The sequence below is a fragment of the Meleagris gallopavo genome, chromosome 3 (genome assembly GCF_000146605.3).
Source record: "Meleagris gallopavo isolate NT-WF06-2002-E0010 breed Aviagen turkey brand Nicholas breeding stock chromosome 3, Turkey_5.1, whole genome shotgun sequence".
Lineage (NCBI taxonomy): Eukaryota > Metazoa > Chordata > Aves > Galliformes > Phasianidae > Meleagris > Meleagris gallopavo.
In genome coordinates, this window is record NC_015013.2 from 68,510,709 (window position 1) to 68,527,542 (window position 16,834).

A 16,834-nucleotide genomic window follows, 5' to 3' on the forward strand; every position below is an offset into this window, starting at 1 on the left:
GTTTAGCCTTGAGAAAAGAAAGAACTGAGAGGGGACCTGATCCAGGTTTATAAATATCTGAGGTGTGGCGGCCATAGCGGTGAGGCCAGTCTCTTTTCAGTGGTACGTGGAGACAGGACGAGGGGAAACGGACATAAGCTGCAGCACAGGAAGTTTTGCACGAATGTGCGTAAGAACTTCTTCACGGTGAGGGTGACGGAGCACTGGAACAGGCTGCCCAGGGAGGTTGTGGAGTCTCCTTCTCTGGAGATATTCAAGTCTCGCCTGGACGCCTACCTGTGCGACCTGGTGTAGGGAACCTGCTTTGGCAGGGGGGTTGGTCTCGATGATCTCTAGAGGTCCCTTCCAACCCCTACAATTCTGTGATTCTGTGATTTATGAATGTCTCTGACCTGATCTGCCTCCACCAAGGGTACATCTTCAGGGACTTGGACTAGATGATCTCTAGAGGTCCCTTCTAACCTCTATGATTTTGTGACCAGACTTTCTACCTGGTCTCTGGGATCCTGGATTCCTAAAGATCAGTCTTGCTAGTAAAGACTGAGGCAAAGAATGCCTTCAGCTTTTTCTGTGTTCTGTACAACCAGATCTCTTGTCTCATTCAGCAGTGAGCCCATGTTTTCCTCTTGTCACTGATGTACTTAAAGAAGTGTATATGTCTTGTTGCCATTGACATCCCTAGTTAGTGTTAATTCTGCTAGGGCTTTTGCTTTCCTAACCTTGATTCCTAATTCTTGATTTAAAAAAAAAAAAAAAAAAAAAAAAGCAAACTTTCCATCACTATCTTTAGAGGAAACTTGAAAAATAAAAAAAAAGAGGCATACAGATGACTTAACTGCAAATGCAGTAATTGGAGCGGAAGCCAAGAAGTCTCTCTGAGTGACTTTCTCTGCTTTTATACTACTTTACTCACTTTTCCTGATCGGAGATTTATTTGGTTTTTAGTTAGATTTATTCTCTGAGAGAGCAGTGTATTTTTTATTTAGATCATATTTCTTTATTGATTGATTTAATAATAACTCTCATTAAACACCATAGATTTATTTCTCACTTTCTGACCTTAGAATCATCAAATTGGAATTTGTCAGACAGAATATACTTGAAGGAGGAGAAGAGATAATTGGATTGTTTGTGTCCCTTTCACACACCTCTTTACGGCTCTATTTTTTAGGTAGCATATCAGTTGCATACTTAGAACTCACATTTTTGAGGAGAAGAAAAATTGAAATGCTATTGAAGAAAGTATGAGTGTTTTTTTTTTTTTTCCATTTTTATCTTTTAGGTAGGTGCTTCTATACACTTCTCAAGCTGTTATAGTCAAATGAGGTAACTTGTCTTCCTCTGACACACCAGAACTCTGCTTATATAGCAGCTTCTGAGTAACATAGTTACTCAGTTATTTTCTGGGAAACAGTAATTTAATCCTTTTAATAAACAAGTTGAAATTTCGGCTGTCTTGAGTGGTCAAAGATAAGTTATATGAAGGAAATAATAGTCACAGCCTTACCATTATAGTTTTCTAGTTTTTTTTTTTTTTTTTCTGTTGAAAGTACTACTGGTACTTTCCTGGAATTGATGTTTTTCATTATTTTGCAGTTGTTTTATGGATCTCTTTCTAGCTTCATTCTCTTTTGTTGTGTTGTCATAGCAGTAGCTAGTCCTTTTCCTTTATCTTTTTCATGGAACACAGCAGCACCATATTGCTACTTAGACACTTCATGGAAGGAAGTAAGTGTAAAATAATTTATACTTGAGCCAAATCCATTGTTACTTGGACCCAGTTGTAGACTAATTCTGTTTAGGAAGGCTATTTAGATATTTCAAAATATTTAATGTGATTAGAGTTGCTTCAGACTTTGTTTTCTTGTCTTGTAACTTGCACATAGTTAGTTGCAGTATAAATTTCTGAAGTTACTGTTTTTTAATAAATATAACGATGTCGACTATTTATATTCAAATGAATTAGGAAAAAACAGAAGAAATAATTATTTGTGGGGAAAAACATAATTTTAATATTCATTCAAAGTAGATGCCTTAAAAAAGGGTTTTGGAAGACTAACATTATACACAAGTAGCAGTTTTTAAATAATATAAAGATAGTAAGTGATAAATATGTTAGAAATGGTCAAATATTGTGGTTTGTTTTCTAAAATATACTATTTAATTAAGAACATAGTATTTGTTGGCCACATGTATATAATTGGGCACATTAAAAAGATGAGAGAACTCTGAATAATTTCACCATTCACTTCCTTGGCAGTTAGCATTTTCCACTGTGTGCTATTGTTCTTACATGTACTACAGAGAAATCTTTGGTTACAAGGTCATTGTGACTATATACATTCCAAAAGCAGAAAATGATAACTTCATTTACTTCTGAGATGATGGTAATTCTCATTTTGTATCTAATAGCTTGATTTTGAGTATAGCCATTGCATTTTGTTACGATCCTTACTCTGCTTCTGTATCACAGGAGAACACCAGAAATACTGTAGCCTTTCTTATGTGAATTTGTTGTTTGGAAACTCTAAGTGGGCTTGAGAATTTTTTTGTATTGCAAATGCTATTTAAAACTGAAGCAGGCAGTAAGCTGATCCTTAAGATACTCTGGAAAATGTAGATTGGTTTCCACTTATCAAAATTTAATTCTGTGGAAAAGAACAACATAACCAGGCAAGCAAACTTCACCATTGTAAAGGTTTTAGAGAGGGTGCTTTTAGTTATAATTTAGAGCATGGATCCTGTGGTCTGGGGTCATTTCTGCCTTTTATATTCTATTTATTAAATATTTCATACTCTAATCATGCCATATTTTGTATTCTTGGGAGCTACTGGAGGACTTCTGCAAGTTTACAGTACTTTAGAAGTGTAGTATGGTTCTTCATAGTATTTTAATCTTTTCGTAAATTATTTTCCCCTTTTAACCTTGCTGTATGTTAGCATTATATAAAAAACATCTGAATGTTTTAATGGAATGCAACTGTTTTGACAAAGAAAGACAAATATTGAAAATAGCTATAAAATAGCTATTGAAAATAGCAGAGAAGACGACATCTACTGAGGATATGAAAAAATACTTTAATTGGCATTAGACTTTGTTTTAACACATACTTTGAATTTTTAATTAACAGTAAAGTGTTTTCTTAAGCAAGAAGCACACATCTTTTTATATAACTTCTGTGAAGTGCACAATTTTTAAAATCACTGGCTCTCTCAAGTTTACAATAAGAAGGAAAAGTATGGTATGTAGGGCTGGAAACAGTGGAGGCAAGACAACAAATCATAAATTGTCACACAATTGCGTTTTTCCACCAAAACAGACTAAAAATGGCATGCTATCCAGGAGGTGTGGTCTTCACAGCTAGTGGTAAACTTTAAACATGTTATGGGAAAGAATAATGACTAGTATTTGACCTAACTGGATGTACTCTTGTTCATAAATAGGCTTCGATGTTGTCAGCAGAGAATGATCCACTTGGGCCTTTGCCACCAGGGTGGGGTAAGTTAATTAGCTGTTGACTTCAGGAGACAACAGTTAGAGAAATTTGGAATGCAATTATTGTATAGTTTGTGTGTGTTTGTTTGTTTGTTTTCTCTTTTTCCCTAGAAAGGAGAGTGGATTCAAATGATAGGGTGTATTTTGTAAATCATAACACAAAGACAACACAATGGGAAGACCCTCGAACTCAAGGGTAGGTGTGTATATTGACTGTATAAATAAAAAGATCTTGCTTAATTATCACTTCAAAAGCCATGATTTGGGCAGGAGGCAAAAATTACTGTCTTCGTTTTTTCCTGCAGTTTACAAAATGAGGACCCTCTTCCGGAGGGCTGGGAAATCAGATACACGAGAGAAGGTGTACGATATTTTGTTGATCATAATACAAGAACTACCACCTTCAATGATCCTCGTACTGGGAAGTCTTCTGTGTAAGTGAGGAAATGCAAAAGTATTTTCTAACTTTTTCATTTGTTACATTTCAATGATGCAGTTCTTCTCATACCAGAAAACAGTCTATGCCTCTAGCTAGAATTGAACAATGAATTATGAACATGTTGTTTTCTTGTAAACCTGTTTTCAACCTTTAATTGTCAATTTCTCTGTGCCACGCTTCACCGTACTACTGTAAGGTTCAGTAGTTTTTATGCACTGTTCAAATACGAAGATTGTAATTGCACTGTAAATTGAGAAAGGAAGTGAGGTAAGCCAGTACATCGTAAATTCAACTAATATAACTAATAAACAATTTTAATGGAAACAATAAATGATTGTAAGATGTGTTGCTTATAGTTATACACGCTCTAATAATATTAATGGCTAAGCAAACAAGTTCTGAATACTTGTCCAAATTTTACTTGCAGATCTTCTGTTTCTAAATAGGTTAATCAGAAGTGTTGACCCAGCTGATGGTGTTTGTCTTAATGCCTTTTGTGCACGGTAGCGTTTATGGAGCTTACCTTTGATGTGTCAATGGCATTTCCTCCAAGGAACCTGTAGATTGGTGTACAATAAATTTCTTCTTGGTTCCACAAACAGTTGAGGCCTTTATAACCTATGTTAACCCCTGATGATTATGATGTGATTAAGATCATACTGCAACCTTTCTCTCGATGAAGACAACATAATATATGTCTTTCCTTTATCTGGCTTTTAATTTTTACAAAATTGATAGATATTTGAAATCCTCAGAATCTGTACCCTCCTAAACTGAGTAGTATCTGTAACAACAATAGCAAAAAGGTGTAGCAGTGGTGAGGAAAGGAAGACTGGCCAACCAAACGTTTTGTTTATTTGGGAAATAATACAAAAACAAGTTGGGGCGTGTATTAAGAATTTCCATTTGTGATCGTATCTTATGATTGCAATCTTTTGTGCATTTTTGAAATCTGCAAGCTTTTGTTTGGTGTTGAAAGTTCTGTTTGATGTCTGTGTGGTTAATGTATCTCAAATATATTCCCTTACAGAAATAAAGGGCCACAGATTGCCTATGAGCGTAGCTTTAGGTGGAAACTTGCTCATTTCCGTTACTTGTGTCAGGTACTGATTAAGTAATTACTTAGTTTTTGAGTCTTTTTGAATTTTCATAAATGTATTTTATGCCTTGTAACATTATTACTTTATGATTACAGTCCAATGCACTGCCAAGCCATGTGAAATCAATGTATCCAGACAGACTTTGTTTGAGGATTCCTTCCAGCAAGTAAGACCGCAAAATTTGTTTTGTTTATAAGCTGAAGTTCTTCAGCTTCAGTCTGTAGCCAATGTATATTCCTTCTTCTCTGTAGTTATCAAAATGCTTGCTGCCCTTGTTCCATCAAAGCCTCTTTTAGTAGGGTCCTCTATAAACTAAAAGTGTATTATCAGTGAAAGTATATTTCACTTCAGATCAGAGGAAATCATGTTTTAAGTTAGTTGTCTAAACTCCTAAATCTATACTATGTGAGATGAAAAGCCTTTTAGCCAACTTTCCTTTAAGATTGGCAGATATTGTATACCTTTGGAAAAGTATAAGAACAGGGCAACCATGTAGTGATAATTTCCAGATAAGTTCTTGCTTATCTGCTGCTCAAGGATTTTGAATATGAGTTGGCATTTTTGTGTTCAGTTCCTTGAATGCATGTTCTATGAGTTGATGTAATTGCTTTTCAAGTCTTTGTAAACATTTGTCCTATATGGTATATCTGTAACAATTAAATCTAAATTTGATGGAGCAATTGCACTGAAAATACATCATTTATAATTTAGAATGAATTCTGTTTGTTCGATAGATTATGGCATTAAAACCCTATGATTTGAGGAGAAGATTATATGTTATATTCAGAGGAGAAGAAGGATTGGATTATGGTGGATTGGCAAGGTAAAATAAAATTTACTTGGAAGTGTTATTTTTCCTTTTTTTTTTTTAATTGGCATTCTAATCTTGATTTCTAATGTCATTCTCTTCAGAAAGTAATTGCTTGCTTTTACAGTCTTGTCTTGGTTAGTTCTCTAGCTCCCCTTAATGTATTAAGGAGGTAGAACTGGCAGCTCTGGCAATTGTTAAGAGTACAAATTATATTAGTAAAACTATGATCTCACTTCTATTCACTGACAGAGTGATGCTTACATTGGATTTAGTTTTTTGGTAGCCAGTAAATTTCTCTAGGCAGAGTTATTTCAGAAAGTTTCTACCATAAAGTTCAGCTTTGTTGAAAATAGGGATTGTGGAGTACATAATTTTGCTTATTTAGGAAAAAATCAGACAAATACCAGGTTAGGGGCTGATATGAGCAGGATGACTGTGAGCTAGGAGAGAGCAGTGCAGGTGTGAAGTAATGATGGAGGACTTTGCAGGCTGTGTAGGAATACCCAAAAGCTAGAGCACAAGTTTTTCTAGAATCTGGAGTGGATTCAAAAGAATTTTAACAAGAAAATCATAGGTAAAGTGCATTTCCTTTGTTATCCATATAGTGGATAACCACTGACTGCTGCAGCCAGTTACTTGACTGAAGTGTTGCTAGTAGGATGAAAATGTCAGTTACCGTTGCGGGTCCTATTTCTTTGTCTTGTTTTGTTTTTTTTTGTTTTTTTTTCTTTTTTTCTTTTTTTTTCTTTTCTCTTCTAAAATGAGTTCTGTTTCCAGCTAACTTACTCTGTTAAAATGTGCAGTATTTCTAAGTAAGGAAACTTTTTTTGTGAACATTGAGCTTTTTTGGGTGGGTATGTGTGTGTTTATGTTTCTGAATTACAATATTATAAAATTTTTTTGGAGTACTGCAGGAAGAAATTATTATTTTTTTCATGAGTTTTGTTTTGTTTGGTGTTCCTATGATGTTGACCCTGGGAACCAGGAGAGTTCAAGTTAGCTGTTCCAGAGAAACAGAAGTACTCCAAAGAGGAATAATTGAACTTGATATCAGTCACAAAATATGGCAGAATAAATTAAGAAAAGAAATATGCAAGTAGTAAAATTTCATAGATTTTGTAATAAATCTTGCCCAAGACATGGGATATGAAGTAAGAAACAACAAGGATCTCCTTGTAATTCAGCTGAGAATTCTTAAATAAGTGCTCACATACTGACTTGTTAATGCAGTACTGTGTTAACACAAGATTGAAAGCCAATGCACCTGATTAATCATCCTGTCTCTTAGCAGGCTAAACTCTGTGTGTGTTCCCTCCGGATATTTACCTTGTTTGGCAGGAACGATCTGAATTCTTTATCCTGTGGCTAGTTCTAGCTGTTAACATGAAAAAGATGTTCTTTGTTTCTTTTCTTGTTATCTGGCTGTGATACAATTTAAAAGCTTATTAAATTTGATACTACGGAGTTAATACAATTGTCTCAGTACAAAACTTGCATAGAATGGTATACAACATTCTTGTGCTTATTAAAAGATGCACAGAACCCAATTAGGGCTGTTTTATCCTAGCTGCCTTTCTCTGTTATTCTTTCTAAATAGCCTTTGAGCTAGAAGCATATTTTATCAAGTTGTAAATCCATTACTTAAATTTCACTGAACTGTTTGGAGAAACACATCTGCAAACTTCTCATTTTTATTCCCCGATTTCAGATAAATACAGGGATGGATAGAAAAAACACCTCTGAAATGTGACAGCTGAAAGACAGTCAGAATAGAATTCTGCTCTTGCAATTGTTACAGGATAGACCTTTCTCCCTTTGCAGCTTTTCACAGAATCACAGAAACACCAAGGTTGGAAAAGACCTTCAACATCATCCAGTGCGGCCATTCACCTATCACCGATAGTTCTCACTAAACCGTGTCCCTCAAAACAAAATCTCCTCATAAGGCTTGTGCTTCAGACCCCTCCCCAGTTTTGTTGCCCTCTTTGAACCTGCTCCGGGGCCTCAATGTCTTTCTTGCAGTGAGGGGCCCAAAACTGGACACAGTACTTGAGGTGCAACCTCATCAGAGCTGAGTACAAGGGACAATCACTTCCCTGTTCCTGCTGGTAACACAGTTTCTGATGCAAGCCAGGATGCCACTGGCCTTCTTGGCCACCTGGGCACACTGCTGGCTCATGTTCAGCCGAGCATCAATCAATACCCCCAGGTCTATTTCCTCTACGCAGTCTTCCAGCCACTCCACCCCAAGCCTGCAGCATTGGCTGGGGTTGTTGTGGCCAAAGTGCAGGACCCAGCATTTGGTCTTGTTGAAGCTCTCCCATTGGCTTCAGCCCAGCTCTCCAGCCTGTCCAGGTCCCTGGATCTTTTCCCTAGCCCTTGCTTTTCAGTTTCAGGGTCTTGCTTGTGTTTAGGGTCTAGTATTAAAATACTTGAGTATATGTCTGCACCTGAGGTCTCTGGTTTTATAAAATGCTCAAAGTGACAAATATTTTAAACATCAGCTATCTTGATACAGAAGTACCAGATCTTATTATAATTTCAGGTCAGCTGAGTTGGAATCTATGAAACCAGGGAATGAGATGTATTAAGCCTCAACAAAAAGTATTTTTATATCTTTGTGTCCTGTTGGTGTAACTGTTGCACGGTAATTTGTTAAATTGCTGTAGTTCAGTGTCTGTTTTATTGGCAGACTGGGAACGGAAATAAGATGATGTTTGATTTTACCTGGATTGTTCAGAACTTTTAAAATAGAGATTTGAATCATGTGCAGTAAAGCAGGCATGATGAGGGTGCTCCTGGGCAGCTAAGCTATGAGAATGCATTCAAGGTGAGAACAATCATTTCTAAGAGGTGGCAATGATGACTTTCTAGCATTATAGTTTTTATGGACTGATAGTTTTTATATTTAAAAAGTGCTTAAAGCTTTATATTTTTCTATGGCTGTAATACAACTCTGTTAATATTATTTTTCCAAGTTCGCATTTATTTTGACCATTTCATTAGATGCCTAAAGGGAATGGTGGTAAAGATGTGTATTTGTGTATTTGTTGGTTTTTATGTGTATACCTGTTGTTTTTTTTCCATAGAGAATGGTTTTTCTTGCTTTCCCATGAAGTACTGAACCCTATGTACTGCCTATTTGAATATGCTGGCAAGAGTAACTATTGCCTACAGATAAATCCAGCATCAACAATCAATCCTGACCATCTTTCATATTTCTGTTTCATTGGACGTTTTATTGCCATGGTAGGTTAGAGTTTTGAAGTTTTATTGTTTCTTGTATTTATACAATTATTTCTGAATGGTATTATTTTTACAGTTTTAATCTAAGCAAATCCACCTGAAACATTTCCTGAGTGTTATGTTTCTTAAATGCTGAATTTTCCGGGGATGGTGATGGAAATGAATATGAAATTCAAAATAACATTTTAATTTTGTCAATTAGATGTGTGTTCTTCATGTAAACTGTTGCTTTATTGCCTGAATACTGATGCTCTGGCAAATGTGACTAATATTTTTGTAAAAAAGTTCCTCAGTTAGACTTGGTACAGGTCAATGTGTTAGAAAAAATGTGTTTAAAATGTTTTGCAAGTACATTGTATCCAAATGTGTGTTTAAATTAAGGTTCAGAGGTCACATATGTGGAAAAACAGAAGCTTGCAGGGGAGTTCACAGCATCCTGAATAACTGCCATTATGTTTCTCTTAAAGCTATAAGCTAAACAGAGATGTTACATCATTTCTCTTTGTATCACTGAGCCGAGTATCTCTAATGGAGTCTTGCTATAACATATCCTTCCATCTAGAAGTAGAGGAAATTGCGATGCCGTTTAGCAGGAAGATGTGGTAAAGCAAATCGTGTGCTAGAATCAAATTCTGTTTATTTTTGTAGTGATTTTTGTTCATAGGCATCATTTAAATGCTTTTTAATTGAGAAATCTACCTCATTATACAAGAGAATTTAATTAAAGTATTTAAAGTCATTAAAAGTCAAACTTTTCTTTCTTGAAGCAGTTTGATATTTTCATTTTAAATTCTCTACGAAAAAGAGAGACTAGTATAATAGTGCCCAATGTAGATAGTTTCAAGGTTTGAATGGCACTAACTGCTCTACTTCCTGGAATACCTTCTAATGGCTTAAAATAGCTCGAGCAATAACCTAAATGTGAATCATTTTAAGGATTCTAGATGGTTGTAATAAGTGCAGTTGTAGCTTCTGTTTGTCTCGGAATTCCAGAAGACTTGCTGCTTTCAGATCATAAAAACTTCACTTGACTTTAAGTATTGAAATAGCCACAGACATTTTTGACTGCAGTGGAGTTAAATGTAAATATATGTCTTGTATTACTCTGTGCTACTCTTAACAAAATAAAATCGTTGAATGGCAGTTGATATTTGCGTGCTACAATTGTTATGTTTGCTGTGAGATTACCGTAGCTATTAAACGAGATGATTTAAGACTCTACTTCTACAAAAACAATACAAAACAAACAACAGGAAGTCATATGGCTGGATAATGCACTCAGTGTTTATTTTGTCCAGTTCTACCAGTTCACTCTCCCATGAGAATTCTAGACTAGTTTGAAAGTAAACAAACAAAAAAGAGGCATCTTGCCTTCATGTGTGCTAGGATAATCCTTAGAGGGGAAATGAGAATGTAGTGCAATCAAATGGAACATTGTCTTTTTCTGGAGAAAATGGGCTGTTACGCTGGTTGTTGTTCTTATTTCAGCTTTAAGGAGAGTCATGCAATAAATGCCATACTGCAGCCTATTTTTAGAATGATTTAGAATGTACTTGCCGCCAAGAAGGCTGATGATATCCTGAGTTCCATCAAAAGAGGGGTGGCCAGCAGGGTGGTGATTGTCCCTCTCTATTCTACCCTCACGAGGCCCCCTCTGGAGTACTGCATCCAAGCCCCCAACACAGGAAAGATGTGGAGCTTTTGGAGAGGATCCAGAGGAGGGCCAGAAAGGTGATCCATAGGCTGGAGCACCTCTCCTGTGAAGATAGGCTGAAGGAACTGGGCTTGTTCAGCCTGGAAAAGAGAAGGCTGTGAGGAGACCTCATTGCAGCCTTCTAATATTTAAAGGGAGTTTATAAAGATGAGGGAAATCAACTTTTTACATGGGTAGACAGTGATAGAACAAGGGGGAATGATTTTAAACTGAAGGAAGGGAGATGTCAGGGGGAAGATACTGAGATAATGGTGAAATGCTAGAATAGATTGCCCAGAGAGGTTGTTGAAGCCTCATCCCTGAAGGTGTTAAACAGGCCAGGTTACATGGGGCCCTGGGCAATCTGATCTAGTACTTGATCTAGTGGCTGGTAACCATGCCTGTTGCAGGGGAATTGGAACTTCATGATTTTTGGAGTCCCTTCCAACCCAAGCCATTCTGTGATTCTCTGATTCTATGATTTTTAGGAGGTATTTCAGTGAAGAATGTATACTGGATTAGGGTGAGAAAAACTAATAGAACACAGCTACTACTGCGAAAATATCAGCTTTCAGAAGAACTGAGTCTGTATAGAGGTTAATAAACTGTGTGTATGCAGTGATGTTTCCATAATACTGTGATTCAACACTGCTAACTGGGTCACATCGTGTGTGTGTGTATGTAGTGAGGCATTTTTTTAGTATGATTTTTGATAGGAAGAATCTAATTTCTCTCTTTTTTTTTTCCTCTAAAGAAGGTGATTCTGAAAGCTCTTTCAGAAACATCAATTACATTTTTAATTGTTTTTATAAACTGCAGTAGCATTGTGTAAAGGATGATTTGGCAGGATGTATGCACATAGTGAAGATGGTCAGTAGCATTCACGTAGGATCAAAACACATGTTCAAGTAGGATTAAGTAACACTTGGCATACATACCTATCCACATAATAAGGAGGAAATAGCAATTTCCTCATAAAATGGCTATATCCTTCTATGAAATGTTTTTTTATTGTATGCTTGGATAAATTTTGTCAGTTAAACTTACTTTTGTCAATGTCACTTACTGTAACATTGTTTTTGTTTATTTGTTGAAGTAGAAAGCTGCTACTCCTGCTTTTTATCACTTGAAGGAGAAAAGAAAAGAATACAAGTCCAGCAATTCAGCAATTCAATAACAGCTAAAGAAACTTTTTTTTTTTCTGTTTCAACAGGCATTGTTTCATGGGAAATTTATTGACACTGGTTTTTCTTTGCCTTTCTACAAACGAATGCTGAGCAAGAAACTTACTATTAAGGATCTAGAATCTATCGATACTGAATTTTACAACTCACTAATTTGGATAAGGTTTGTAGATTTCTTTTTTGGAATTTTTATGAATTTCTCTGTTTTAGTATTTATTGTAACCTGTTGTATTTTTCTTTCTTTTCATTCCTTCAGGGATAATAACATTGAAGAGTGTAACTTGGAAATGTACTTCTGTGTAGATATGGAGCTTTTAGGAAAAGTAACCTCACATGAGCTGAAATCAGGAGGTTCCAATATCTTGGTAACTGAGGAGAACAAAGAAGAGTATATCGGGTAGGGAGGCTTAGATTTCAAAGAAAGCGTTTCATGTTTTAACTGTCACTTTAGTATTTTATGACTCAGCATTGCTATTATCGAAATGCTATCTTGGTACGTGTGGCATCTTGGTGTTTTTTGCTCTTCGCTCTTTTTCCCTTTCCTCCCATTTCTCCCATGCCACAAAACCTCCTGCCTTCCCTTCCCACCCCCCCCAAAAAAAAGACAAGATGTGTTAACAAGATGAGGACCTATATTATTACTACTGTTACTATACATATAATGAGAGAATAGCTGAAATTGAAAATGAGCAAACCTATTTTAATTAACTTCTCATAATGGAAAGAAATGTATTTGACAGAAGACTTCAAAATTATCACCGTGGTAACTTGAAATTGAGGATGGTGTACAGCGTGGCACAATGTGGTGTGACTTGAACTGTTTTTTGTCTTTGTTTTTGTTGTACTGCTCTTTCCTGCTTCTTCCCTATGACTGTTTTTTGTTTTGAATCCCTTTTTGATCAACTTGAGTGATCTCCAAAGAGCATGTATAGAGATCTTTTTCTGTGATAAAGCATATGTTATGCTGTACATAAAGTTCCCACCTTAAATTAGTAGTCTTTAGTTTTGCAGTGTAATAGTTTCTATAGTATGTACCTATATTTACAGTCACTTTCTTATACTCAGAAATGGCTTGACTATTTTAGTTGAAACTTGAAAAAAACATGTTACCTCTTCCTTCTTCTAAATCTTAGCATAAGTCAGATGTTTGGAACAGAAAACGACTACTCCTTGCTGAAGCTGGAAGTATTGGGAACCATAGTTATAGCTATTATAAGCAGCAGTGTTACTGCAGTATATTTTAAAATTATTGGAAATCGTTCTTTTTGTCCATTGAAATGCTAGAATTATACACTTCAAAGCAAAAGCAAATTTCGCCATAATAAAATCGTAGTGCCCAAGTACCATCGTTATCATTAATTAATTGCTGAATTTAGATGAATGAAAGATTTATAGTAATAAATCTTTTTTGTTGAACGGGAACCTAAATAACATCCTGCTGTTGTTACTGTCGTTTGAACTTGGAGATTTGTACTAGTATCAGTATGCTAACTTCTTTATAGGCTGCAGATTCGTACAGTGTGAGAAGGTAAAATAGGAGGGAATGTTGCCTCACTGGGCCACATACATAATTTTGTACATTTCAACTTCTTTATATTGAGTGCTAATTGATGTTTATTCTTTTTTTCTTTTTTCCCATCTCAGGCTCATGGCTGAGTGGCGATTTTCTCGGGGAGTTAGAGAACAAACCAAAGCTTTTCTTGATGGTTTTAATGAAGTTGTTCCACTACAGTGGCTACACTACTTTGATGAAAAAGAGCTGGAGGTGAGGTTTTTTCTGTTCAGCATTTTTACCTTTTGCAAAAGTAGAATGAATAAATGGATAGCGAGTTTGAATTTCTTACTTGTGGCCTACTACATTTTATACCCTGTGGGACATGGGCAATTTAATAAGAGAGGCAAGGGTAAATCACAAGACAATATCCTTATTGAATCTGGGCTTTGCATTGTCCAGTGGATGTGAATTTTAGATTAGTTCTTCCATTTTTACTGTGTTTTGCAAGCTTCTATGAAAGAATCAGAATATGAGATCACAGATGGATCAATTTGTTTTAGAAAACTTTTCCCCCTAGAGGACGGCCTTTTAACGGGTGGCACAGGAGTTGATTCTGGTGTGTGGTGATTGCTTGGTTTGATGTGCATCATCTGTGGTAGATTCTAGGATTATTACACTTCAGGACATAAAGCTGTAGGAACCAACAAGGTTTGATACTAGATTTTGTAGATTCTTAGTACACAATCTGAGGGCTAATAGCAAGTATCAGTCGCACACACAGCTTTCTTAAAAGCCAGCCTAATCTATGTGCGCTGTTCTGATTTGAAGCAGGGACAAAAGGCTTTGAAGTAGCAGGCTTATTTATTACTGAGAGACTTGCCAAGGCTGCCTGTTTATAATGAGCAGTGTTTTGAAACTGTTTTTTTTTTTTAGGAGGAGCCTTTAGGATTTTCAGCTTTTGTTGCTTCTAATAGTGAATATTTTATGAACTTAAACTTTGCAGTGTATTTTATCTTTTCTTGTAGTAGTAGTAGCAATGTAATTGTCATCATCTTGGAATATGAGGCAAGATTTTAATGTGAAAGGTGTTGTCCTGGTTAATGTTGAACTTCCTCTTACGGGAAAGGTTGTATGTTTTATTATTGAATTAGTAATTGGAAGAAACCTCAGTATGTAGACTTTTAGATCACATAAAAACACAAACAATTTTGGAGTTCTGCAAACTTAGGATAAAGAAAAACCTAATTATGCATAAAATTGAAAAAAAAAATGCCAGTCCTTTGTTTGGAACAAGAATTGATGTTTTTGTTCGCATGTCTCATACAAAATAGTAAAGCAACTCTTAATTTCTTTGTGTAGCTGCGTACGTAGTCAAGTATCATTGTCTTTTGTAGGTTATGCTCTGTGGTATGCAAGAAGTTGATTTAGCAGACTGGCAAAGGAACACTGTTTATCGTCATTATACGAGGAATAGCAAGCAGATCATGTGGTTCTGGCAGGTAAATTGATCAGTAAAACTTCCAACTTTGGGATTTTACTCTGTTTTCTAACACAAATGACATATGAAGGGGAGGGATACCATCTGAATGAAGTCTCTCACTTATTCCTTTCTTTTTTATTTTCTGAGAAACAAAGGAGTTCTTGAGGAGCATAGTGTAGGGTGGGAAATGGCAGTGAGGTACCTGCATCAAATTTGAATGGCTGAATCACAAATACTTATTTTTATATCTTGTCCTTTTAATTGATTGTATTACAGTACAGTTTTTTTCTATTGTTGGCAGTGATGTACCTTCTAAATGTTCATAATGTAGAGTACATCAGAAATGCCACATATTATTTATGATTATCGTCATATTAACTCTGCCAGTCTAGTGCTGACCAATTATAACTCACATTTTAAATGAGTTAGCTAAGAATGATTTTTAGAAAAACAAACGACAAGCAAAACAACAGGCTCCCAGGAGCTATGAATTTCCCTAGAGGGAACTCCCAGCTAGGCATTTCCTGTCTTGTGATAAATCACAATTTTAGATAAACTTCTGATAAAGTTTCTCTAAAAATGATACAAATCACTTATTTTTAGCTTATCTATGTGTTCAGTGCAATGGAAGATTCAAGGATACGATTTCTCAGGAAAAAAATGATTAAGCTCATTACTGAAAGATTCATGATCACTGTGTTTTAGTGCTTTAGAAAGAAATAAAAACTCTTCATACTTTGCTGATAGCTGTTACCAGCTTTCATGTTGTAACAGTCAATAGTGCATATAATGTGAAATCACTGCCTTTTTTCCTCCACCCTCAATTTACTGAAATGGAGACTGATGAGCTTTTCTCAAAGTTTCTTTCGAAATGGAATTATGTGTTTTCAACAGGCTTGTAAGTTTTTTGTTTTCTCCAGCTTTGTCCAAATTTTTTTACTAAGTAATTTGAATCTCTGTATCTAGTTTGTAAAAGAGACAGACAACGAGGTTCGCATGCGACTTCTGCAGTTTGTCACTGGCACTTGTCGATTACCTCTGGGTGGATTTGCTGAACTTATGGGTAAGTGAAGAATGACCCGAACTTTTCGACTGTAACTGTTCCATTTGCAAATGAAACAGGCTGTAAGTGGATCCCAGGAACTTCTTGTACATCAGCTTGATTCTAGCAGGTCTTTTATATCAGAAATCACATGGAATAACTTTATAAATGATTATAATTATAATAAGCTTATTTCTATTAGCGGAATATTCATATTCATGTAAAAGGTAGCACCTACTAATTTCTGAGTGCTTTGTCTGAATTGTTTTATGTCCAACAGATGTCTTGTGTATTACTTCAAAGGAACAGATTACGGTTATTTTATTTTCTAGGAAGTAATGGTCCTCAGAAATTCTGCATTGAAAAAGTTGGTAAGGAAACTTGGTTACCAAGAAGTCACACTTGGTAAGTTGTTACTTGTAAACTTTCTGTAAACTTTAGTGGTTTCTCTATTCTGGTCTTGCATTTACCAAATCAAAAGAAATGTAATTTGAATCATTATCCATTTCTGTCTTCAGTTTTGATTGCTCTGACGTGCCAATACAGAGAACTTAATCTTAAATGTTGCTACTGCAACCTTGTGATATTAATATTCATTGTACTTTTAAAACTGCTATCAGGAAGATAATTTTGGGAAGACACAGAATGAAACAGAATGGTGGCAGAGGCTTTTTGGAGCCAAGCTTAAGGAAAAGTTAAAACTTATTCCCAGGCATGTGTAGAAAGGATAAGGCTTTGACCTTTTCATGCTGCTGCTGGAATTTGAAGATGTATCAAATTAAATTTCTTGGTAAACATTTCCTCTTATGAGTCTCTGTAAAAAAGGAGCATCTCTGCATCTCTGTAAA

The 16,834-nt window shown here is 35.7% G+C and overlaps 2 protein-coding genes across 2 annotated transcripts in view; one reads left to right on the forward strand and one right to left on the reverse strand.

Annotated features, from left to right (window-relative positions):
* RMDN1 (regulator of microtubule dynamics 1) overlaps nt 1-617 on the reverse strand; it is a 12,069-nt gene extending 11,452 nt beyond the window's left edge. The window contains exon 1 of the mRNA XM_019614128.2: nt 557-617. Within this exon, the coding sequence (XP_019469673.2) occupies nt 557-617 (61 nt within the window). The remainder of the gene's footprint in view (nt 1-556) is intronic.
* Nucleotides 618-3,254: 2,637 nt separating this feature from the next.
* LOC100540839 (NEDD4-like E3 ubiquitin-protein ligase WWP1) lies at nt 3,255-16,834 on the forward strand. The gene is given in 14 exon segments (XM_010709083.3): nt 3,255-3,499; nt 3,608-3,692; nt 3,802-3,930; nt 4,966-5,038; nt 5,131-5,155; nt 5,158-5,201; nt 5,770-5,858; nt 8,936-9,095; nt 11,999-12,132; nt 12,226-12,366; nt 13,614-13,734; nt 14,859-14,963; nt 15,911-16,007; nt 16,319-16,834. Coding segments are annotated over 14 exon segments (1,329 nt in total). The 5' UTR covers nt 3,255-3,450; the 3' UTR covers nt 16,396-16,834.